Genomic DNA, 9772 nt, shown 5'->3' with positions numbered 1-9772 from the left:
CAAGGGATGGACCGTTAAACGGGTCACTGAGCGGGACATTTTCTTTTAAATGAAGCCCGGGGAAATGGCCAAGGGAAGAGTCCACAGCTCCAATTGTCCTGTGGCGGCCTGCTTCAGCTCCCAGGACCTCCGACAGAGTCCGACTCTGAAATTTCAGTTGATGTAGTAGAGCAAGCCCCTCCTTTATTGCAGACTCCTTTTCTATTGGTAAAATTCCTGTGCAGGGTCACGCAGGGAGCCCACCCCCTCTGTGTGTTTTCATTCTGAAGCTCCCCACAACTTTACACCTGAATGAACGCCAAACCTCCGCGAATATATAAAGGAAAGCTTCGGGAGAAATTTCCCAGTTGCAGCGAAGGAGCAGAGGAGCGGGATCTAACCAGCTCTTCGTTCAGTTGGATCCTGAACTCACAATGATCCTTCCTGTCATCCACTTCTATCTCTTCCTCCTCGCCTGCTTCCTGATGAAAAGCTGCTTGGCTTTTAAGAACGATGCCACAGAAATTCTATATTCTCATGTGGTTAAACCTGCTCCAGCGAATCCGAGCAGCAACAGCACACTGAATCAAGCCAGAAATGGAGGCAGACATTTCAGTAACTCCGGATTAGATCGGAACAGTAAGTGTGTTGATTCTGTAAGGCGAGCCCTATGTTCCTTGGGACTGTTTTCTTGCTAACTAACCTAGACCACCTTTTCCTTTTTAGGGGGGTCCGATTTGGGGGAGAAAGAATAGCTTGGACTAAGCGAACATAGTTGTAGATCAGCATAATTTGCTTAGGTAATTGCACAGTGGGCTATCGAGTGGTGATTGTATATAACTGACATGGGCTATAATTTTATTGCATTTACAAAAAACCAATATTTCCCAGATGAGAAAACGGGCTTTTTATCTTAAATTCATGGAAATCAGGATTTTTTTTTTCCCAATTTTGTTCCACACCATTTTCATTTACTTTTTTCTACTTTGCATGAGCTATGCAGTCTGGGGGCAAAATGATTCTTTTAATAAGCCTTGGGAAATGCACAGGAAGAAGAAGTGACAAACTGCAAAAATGACCTCTGTTTTGGCTAAATGATTAGTCCCAGCACCTGGGAGTTCCCTAATAGATGTCTCAACCGTATAATAGCAAGGATCTGATTCCTCAGAGGCTTTCATAGGTGAATGAGAGAAATTTGGAAAAAAAAATGAAGAAAATGTGAAAATGACACATTTTATTGACATTTTAACTCATCCCTCTTGATTCATTAGAGTTCCCAAATTGAGGACTGGAGAAACAAATTCAGACCTTTCGGATTAAAAGGGAACTTTTGTTTCTTGCTAAATTTGCTGGTCTCTGCCCATAGGTTTGATGTGGCCACTCACTAAGGAAATTAATAAGGTTCTTCAACTTCAGAACTATGTGATTTCTCCTGAAAGTCAGTACCTTTCTTTGAAAAGAATTAGCTTGTTACATTTTGCTTTTAAGGAGGCAGGACAGTGTAGCACAGAGGAAGTTAACGCGGCTCAAAATTCCACCTCCTCCACCCCAGTCAGAAAGTAAGGTAGCTTTGCTCCTGGAAAGTGGAGGCAAAAGTGACTGTAACGTCTTTTAACAAAAAATAAGGCGTGTCGACTTTCCTGAATATGGGTGGTTTTAAGTGCACAGGAAATATCTGATTATTATAAGATTACCGCGTAATACAGGGGGTATTCATTGTCAGTGAACTGTCACTGCAAAAATGCGGAGCTTATATGTACACAATAACAAAAGGAAAGGCATTTTCAAATCACAATCAGCTGCTTTCAGGCACATTCCTCAGACAGCTGCAGGTAGGTAAGCCCGACTTGGAATCATTAAGACAAATCAAACAGTCCAGGAAGGTAGTCCACCCCTAGATAATAATCTGGAGAGGAGTGACTTCACCCTGATCTTATTTCCCCTCAAGGCTCTAGCTTCTACCTTGAAAGTAGTGATGGTGGAGAAGAGAAATGCAGGTAAATCAGTCTTATCCAAGTTGGCTGGCTTTGGCCATTTTAAGCAGGAACTTAAAGGTGGGTTTCCTTTCGAAGTTCTTTATCCTTTTAAATTATTGCTTCAATATCCTCCTTGATTACTTGTTTCTACGTAAAAGAGATATAGTTTCTTTTTCTGGGTATAAAAAGCAACTCCTTAAGTTTAGATACCAAAGTAACGCTTAGAGTAATTTCAAATAATTCCAGAGTTTGTTTTTTTACCTCAACTCCCTAAGGCACATACGAAAGGAACAGCCAATTATCTAACACACATATCACATTAAAATAAAAAAAATGGAACCCCACTGGGCTAAAGGTTCTTTAGGACCAGAATCAATGTCCAAACAATCACGTTCCATCTACAAGTTTGTACATTTTTTCTGCCGTAAAGTCCATTTGGGAACCTAGCATTGTTGTTATGGCAACCATTGCTTAGGTTTCATGGTTTTAGTCTTTTTGATTCTCTCTCTGTCAACTGAATTCCATTTTGCATTTTTGTCATGTTTTAAAAAATGTTCTTACTTGCCAAAGGGGAATTTCAAAATTGATATTGATTCACAATGGAAACCAGTGTGTGCGTGTGTGTGTGTGTGTGTGTGTGTGTGTGTGTGTGTTTGTATGAGCCCTGATGTCTAATTTAAACATTGAATGGAGGAACAAAATCATAGATCACATGTTGTCCCAAGCACTTAGTACAGTGCTTTGCCCACAGTGAGCACTCAATAAATACAATTATTAATAATAATAATGATATGAAGTCATGCAGAATATTGAAGGATTTTCAGATTGCCAAACCAGATTCCTTAAAGCATGCGATTTGACAAAAAGTACTTGCATTCATCGCCTGTATATGATGTCTATGGGAAAATGGAAGTGTCTTAAAGGGTGCTCCTGCAGGACACTTCAGAATAAGGGGAAACAGATGAATAACCTTTCTTTTCATGGTAAAGGGATAAATTGTTAAGCCACCCGTCATGGTATCAGTCCTAGATAAGATGTATCATCTCCCCACAAGTGAATTTTCCTCCTGTGAAAATCACCAGCCCTCTGTTCTAAGCGCTGGGGGGATACAAGGTGATCAGGTTGTCCCACGTGGGGCTCCCAGTCTTAATCCCCATTTTACAGATGAGGGAACTGAGGCTCAGAGAAGTGAAGTGACTTGCCCAAGGTCACACAGCTGACAGGTTGTGGAGCTGGGATTCGAACCTGGCTCCCCGGTTCTGATGCACATATAGCTATAATTCTATTTATTCTGATGGTTTTGACACCTGTCTAAATGTTCTGTTTCGTTGTCTATCTCCCCCTTCTAGACTGTGAGCCCGTTGTTGGGTAGGGACCGTCTCCATATGTTGCCGACTTGTACTTCCCAAGCGCTTAGTACAGTGCTCTGCACACAGTAAGCGCTCAATAAATACGATTGAATGAATGAATGAATGGAGGTTACAGGCTCTCAGGAAATACCTTCGCGACCCCACTGTGGTAAAACAAAAGAAGGAGTTCTATGGGGTCAGCGTTTCCTCCCGGCTTTTCCTTTGACCATTTCCCGCTCTCTCGCTTTCCCAGATCGGGTGCAAGTGGGCTGCCGGGAGCTGCGATCCACCAAGTACATTTCAGACGGTCAGTGTACTAGCATTAACCCTTTGAAGGAGCTGGTGTGCGCCGGGGAGTGTCTGCCCCTGCCCGTCCTCCCCAACTGGATCGGCGCGGGCTACGGGACCAAGTACTGGAGCAGGAGGAGCTCCCAGGAGTGGAGGTGCGTCAACGACAAGACTCGCACCCAGCGGATCCAGCTCCAGTGCCAAGACGGAAGCACGCGCACCTACAAGATCACCGTGGTCACGGCCTGCAGATGCAAAAGATATACCCGGCAGCACAACGAGTCCAGCCACAACTTCGAGGGGGTTTCGCCGGCCAAGCCCGGCCAGCACCACAAAGAGAGGAAAAGAGCCAGCAAATCCAGCAAGCACAGCATCAGTTAGAAACCAGACTGTCAGAGGCGAACTGATTAATAACCGTCCGCTTTTAACCGGGTTTGACTGCTCTAAAGACTAAGTCGTCCGTTGCGGTTTTCTCATTTGAAAATATACGCTTATTGCTCTGACCAAACTTGAGGGGGTCCTCATATCTATCTGGGCTTTCTTGAGGAATTTTGTTTGCCCTTTCAGATTTTCAAGATGGGGATACCCACACGTGCTATCTGCCTTTAAACCACACCCACAACACACAGTTAGGGACCCACGCAAGTCTGGGAAGACTAATTCCTCCTTCCCGACAACTCAGACGGAACAAACCAGAAGGGCGATAGTCGTTGCCATGAATTTTCACTGAAGGTTGATTTTCAGAAAGGTGCTCTTCTGTGAATCTTTATGGGAACAGACCAGACTGTAACTAGACTAGACTAAAGCTCGACAGGAGACTAGACTCCCGCCACGAGACTGTAAGCTCCTTGAGGGTGGGGAGCATGACTGCCAATTTGGTTGTATTGTACACTCCCAAGCGCTTAGTACAGTGGTCTGCACACAATAAGCATTCAATAAATACTAGTGATCGATTGAATGAACTGTTCCAAGGCCAATAGCTTCTTTTCCGTTTATCGAACTTTCAACGCCTTTCCAAAACAAAGCCCACATACATGGAACGGTTTCTTAGTACGAAAGAATGTTTTCTTGCATGACGGTTCTCATGTGCACATCCCAGTATTCCCGAGATGCATGGCAGCAGCTGAAAAGTAAATCTGAATTAACTATTTATTTGTCAGTGTAATTATTTAATGAGCTTTTACATGTGTTTTTTCTAAATGTTCTTTTTTTTGTATCTTTTCATGTAACTAAATATTTTCCTATGATTTATCGTTGATCTGAAATTGAATATGCATTCTGTAGATATGTAAAATAAATGTTTTAGTCTTCTTGTTATATATATATATATACTTTTTTTCATCGTGAACTTTATCAACAGCTTGGATATTTTTATCAGTGAGAAAGCTTTTTAAAAAATGCTTTGTAAAAGCTTCACTATACTCTTTTTTTTGTTTGTTTAATCTGTGCCACCCAAAGGTATGTCTGAAGGCCTTTGACTTCATCAGTTTCTTTTAACAAAAATAAACAGTGCACAGCAAGTTATTGTTCTTGGTTCCAACATGTAAGAAAATGCATGAGTTTGCATGAATTATCCCGCTTAATCTTGCAAACCAGGAAGCTTACTTGGTTTTCAGTGAGTTCTATTAAAGTTTTGGCAGCAATTTCTATAATCAAAAGTGAGCAACCTTTCATAGTACTTGGGGCTTGGAGAAAGTTTGCAGGTCTAGAGTTGAATGTGTTTGAAGGGTCCAGATTCACATTCACAGTCCCGAAACATAAACCCATCTTAATTAATCCCCTACCATCTGGGAATTTAAAATTCTATTAAAGTTTGAGACTTAGCTTTTTACCCATCCACAGAATAGTGGGGGGGGTTGTTTGGTGGTTCTGACTATCTTACATCAAAATCTATGAAAATACCAGGTAATTTGGGATCATTTTGGCTGCCTATAGCATTTTGATCTTTACAAATCCAACATTTTCTCATGAAGCATGCCTAAAAAAAGACTAACATCAAGGCAAAGTTTGTGCATCGTTAGTCAAATCAATCAACCATATTTACTGAGCGCTTACTATATGCAGAACTCTGTACTAAGCACTTGGGAGAGCACAATACAACAGAATTAGTGGACACATTCCCTGCCCATTACAAGCTTAAAGTCTAGAGGGGGAGAGAGACATTAATATAAATAAGTAATTTATAATATATAATCTAAAGGTGTATATAGATATAAAGACATTTATAGATATAAATATATATCTAATATACATATTTGTGCTGTGAGATTGTGGCTGGGGTGGATATCCCACGCTGAGAAGCAGCGTGGCTCAGTGGAAAGAGTGCGGGCTTTGGAGTCAGAGGTCATGGGTTTAAATCCCAGCTCCGCCAGTTGTCAGCTGTGTGACTTTGGGCAAGCCACTTCACTTCTCTGTGCCTCAGTTACCTCACCTGTAAAATGGGGATTAAGACTGTGAGCCCCATGTGGGACAACCTGATTACCTTGTATCTACCCCAGCACTTAGAACAGTGCTTTGCACATAGTAAGTGCTTAATAAATGCCATTATTATTATTATATCAAATGTCCAAAGGTCTCAGATCCAAGTGCATTGATGATGCAGAAGGAAATGAGACAGGGAAAAGAGGGCTTAATTGGGGGAGGCCTTTTGGAGGAGATGTGACCCTAAAAATGCTTTGAAAATGGAGTGAATGGTGGTCTGGTGTATGTGGAGGGGGAGAGAGTTCCAGGCTAAGGGCAGGAAATGGGAAAGGGGTAGGCGGCAAGATAGACTAGATGGGGGTGCAGTGATTAAGGTGGCACTACATGAGTAGAGTGTGTGGATTAGGCTGTAGAAGGAAATCAGTGAGGTGAGGTAGGAGGGGACGAGTCCATTGAGTGCTTTAAAGCTGATGGTAAGGTGTTTCTGTCTGATGCGGAGGTAGATGAGCAGCCATTGGAGGTTCTTGAGGAGTGGGGAGACATGGAGTAAACGTTTTTGTTGAAAAATGATCCATGCAGTAGAGTGAAGTATGGACTGGAATGGGGAAAGACAGGAGGCTGGGTGGTCATCAAGGAGGCAAATGCAATAGTCAAAGGGTCCAACACTGAATCCTGTTGGTCCCACCGTCGCAATATTGCTAAAATCTACCCTTTCCTCTCCATCGAAATCACTACCACGTTAATACAATCATTCATTCTATCCCGCCTGGATTATTGCATCACCCTCCTTGCTGACCTTCCACTCCAGTCCAAACTTCACTCTGCTGCCCAGATTATTTTTCCGCAAAAAATACTCAGGACATGTTTCCCCCTACTCAAGAAACTCCAGTGGTTGCCCATCCACCTCCACATCACACAAAAACTACTCACCACTGGCTTTAAAGCACTCCATCACCTTGTCCCCTCCTACCTCACCTCATTTCTCTCACACTACAATCCAGCCCACACACTTCGCTTCTCTCACGCTAACCTTCTCACTGTGCCTCCATCTTATCTATCTCGCCACTGACCCCTCGCCAACATCCTGCCACTGGCCTGGAATGCCTTCCCTCCTCAAATTCGACAGACAATTATTCTCTCTCCCTTCAAAGTCTTACTGAAGACACATCTCCTCCAAGAGACCTTCCCTGACGAAGCCCTCGATTCCTCTTCTCATACTTCTTTTTGCACCGCCTTGACTTTTTCCCTTTGTTCATCCCCTCTCCCTCCCCCCACAGCACTTATGTGCATATCTGTAATTTATTTATTTATATTAATGTCCGTCTCCCTCCCTCTAGACTGTAAGCTCATTGTGGGCAGGGAACATGTCTGTTTATTGTTGTATTGTACTCTCCTAAGCACTTAGTGCAGTGCTCTGCACACAGTAAACACTTAATAAATACTACTGGATGAATTGAATGAAGGAGTGGTGGGAAGAAGTGCTTGGATCAGTGTCATAGCAGTTTTATTTATTGATGTTTTAAGTCACTGGTGACCTTAGAAGGTGTGGGCGGGGAATGTTTCTGTTTATTTTTGTATGGTACTCTTCCAAGCATTTAGTACAGTGCTCTGTACATAGTAAGTGCTCAGTGAATGAAAGGTGCATCCTTGGTGGAGTGGAAGGAGTCCAAAAACCTTATTGTAACAATAATAATAATAATGGTATTTGTTAAGCGCTTACTATGTGCAAAGTACTGTTCTAAGCACTAGGGGGATACAAGGTGATCAGGTTGTCCCACGAGGGGCTCACAGTCTTAATCCCCATTTTACAGATGAGGTAACTGAGGTACAGAGAAGTTAAGTGACTTGCCCACAGTCACACAGCTGACAATTGGCGGAGCCGGGATATGAACCCGTGACCTCTGACTCCAAAGCCCGGGCTCTTTCCACTGAGCCACGCTGCTTCTCTGTACTGGTTTTGCTGTACTGTACTGTACTGTACTTCTCTGTATTGGTTCTCTGTACTGCTTCTCTGTACTGTATTGTACTGGTTCAGAAATACCCTTGGTTAAGAAGACATGTAGACAGTCAATCAATCAATCATATTTATTGAACACTTACTGTGCGCAGAGCACTATACTAGCACTTGGGAAAGTACAGAGAAACAGAGTTGGTGAACACATTCCCTGCCCACAAGGAGCTTACAGTCTAGAGGGGGAGGCAGACAGTAATATAAATGCATACATAACTAACTAAATAAATATAAACAAATGGGCATTGGATAAATATTACCTGATCCAGGAGTTTGGACAGAACTGGGAGAAGGGGTATAGTATAATAGCTGAAGGGAGCGATGGGGTTGAGAGAGGGTCTTTTTCATGTAGGCAAGACTTGACAATGCTTGAAGGGAGAAGATAAGGAATCATCATCAGAATCACAATAGTATTCGTGTTTGTTAAGTGCTTATTATGTGCCAAGCACTGAACTAAGCCCTGGAGTAGATATAGATAATTAGATTGGCTCCTGTCCCTGTCCCCCATGCAGCTTGTGATCTAAGTAGGAGGGAGAACAGATACTGAATCCCCACTTCGCAGATGAGGAAATTGAGGGCCAGAGAAGTTATGTGACTTGCCCAAGATCACACAGCAGGCAAGTGACAGAACTGGAATTCGAACCCAGGTCCTCTGACTTGTTTTCAGGCTATTAGGCCATGCTGCTCCTCAGTCAGAGAGTGAGAGGCTCAAAATAGCAGAGAAGAGAGAAAGGGAGCAAGTGCATTTTAGGAAGTGAGAGGATATAAGCTTAGAGGGGGTGAATTTAGAGAACAGATGGGCATAGTATCATCATCAAAATATTTTTATATTGATTTTATGGGATGCTGCATCCTGAGCTCATTCGTTAAAACTGTTGCATTAAAATTTTATTGGGCCACACGATTTCATCTACCCTTCCCGTAGTGCTAGAGAGAGTGCAATGATCCTCGATATTCTCAAGAAGCAAAATGACAGATTTGTGCTTTCTATTTTTACTAAAATGTAAATGTGTATCCTACATACAATATTATTTACGGAGTAACTATTATGTGCAGAACACTACAAAGCTCTTGGGAGAGTCTTGTCTTGTGTTATGCCGTCAAGTCATTTCTGACCCATACCGCCTCCAAGGACCCATCTCACCCAGAGCGCCCTGCCCTCCGTCTGCAATTGTTCTGGTAGTGGATCCAGAGAGTTTTCTTGGTAAAAATCCAGAATTGCTTTAACATTGCCTCCTTCCACACAGTAAACTTGAGTCTCCGCTCTCTACACCCTACCATGCCACTGCTGACCAGCATGGGGGAGTTTTGACTTGTAGCAGATTTGCCTTCCACTCGCTAGCCATCGGCCAAGCTAGGAATGGAATGGGTAGGTCTCTGCTTGACTCTCCCTCCCATAGTCGAGACAGGTAGAGGACTGGAAATTCTCCAGGTGCGACACTGAGAGGCTTGGGAGAGTACAATAGAGTTAACAGACTAAGTTCCAGCTCTCAAAGGTCTAGTGGGGGTGACAGAGGCTAAAATAAATTACAGAGAAGAGGAAGTAGGAGAATATAAAGGTATGTACACAAGTCTTAGAAGGGAATGTGAATACCCAAGTGGTTATGTGATGGTTTCCTTTAGGCTTGGACTTAGCATTTTACATCCTAGACCTGCAAATTTACAAAGACGTATCTGTGAATGCAAATTGCACTGGCTGATTTGAAATATATGGGGCCATATCATCATCATCAATCGTATTTATTGAG

The 9772-nt window shown here is 42.8% G+C and overlaps 1 protein-coding gene and 1 non-coding gene across 2 annotated transcripts; one reads left to right on the top strand and one right to left on the bottom strand.

Moving 5' to 3' along the window:
- Positions 1 to 362: 362 nt before the first annotated feature.
- SOSTDC1 (sclerostin domain containing 1) lies at positions 363 to 5145 on the top strand. Its single transcript, XM_038771932.1, has 2 exons — positions 363 to 618; positions 3558 to 5145. Exons 1-2 carry the CDS (start codon positions 414 to 416, stop codon positions 3971 to 3973), a joined length of 621 nt encoding a protein of 206 aa, XP_038627860.1. The 5' UTR covers positions 363 to 413; the 3' UTR covers positions 3974 to 5145.
- A 4190-nt stretch (positions 5146 to 9335) lies between these two features.
- Positions 9336 to 9474, bottom strand: LOC119924473. Its single transcript, XR_005449185.1, has one exon. It is a non-coding gene; the product is annotated as a small nucleolar RNA SNORA7 (small nucleolar RNA).
- Positions 9475 to 9772: the final 298 nt, after the last annotated feature.

Source organism: Tachyglossus aculeatus, chromosome 2 (assembly GCF_015852505.1).
Source record: "Tachyglossus aculeatus isolate mTacAcu1 chromosome 2, mTacAcu1.pri, whole genome shotgun sequence".
NCBI lineage: Eukaryota > Metazoa > Chordata > Mammalia > Monotremata > Tachyglossidae > Tachyglossus > Tachyglossus aculeatus.
The sequence above is the reverse complement of the archived record's forward strand: the minus strand, read 5'-3'. Positions and strand labels throughout refer to the sequence as shown.

Excerpts from the sequence above, each read along its gene's own strand:
- SOSTDC1 (XM_038771932.1), top strand. The coding sequence starts at position 414 with ATGATCCTTCCTGTCATCCACTTCTATCTCTTCCTCCTCGCCTGCTTC. Across the intron at positions 619-3,557 it reads CTCCGGATTAGATCGGAACA|ATCGGGTGCAAGTGGGCTGC; the intron begins GTAAGTGTGTTG and ends TCGCTTTCCCAG.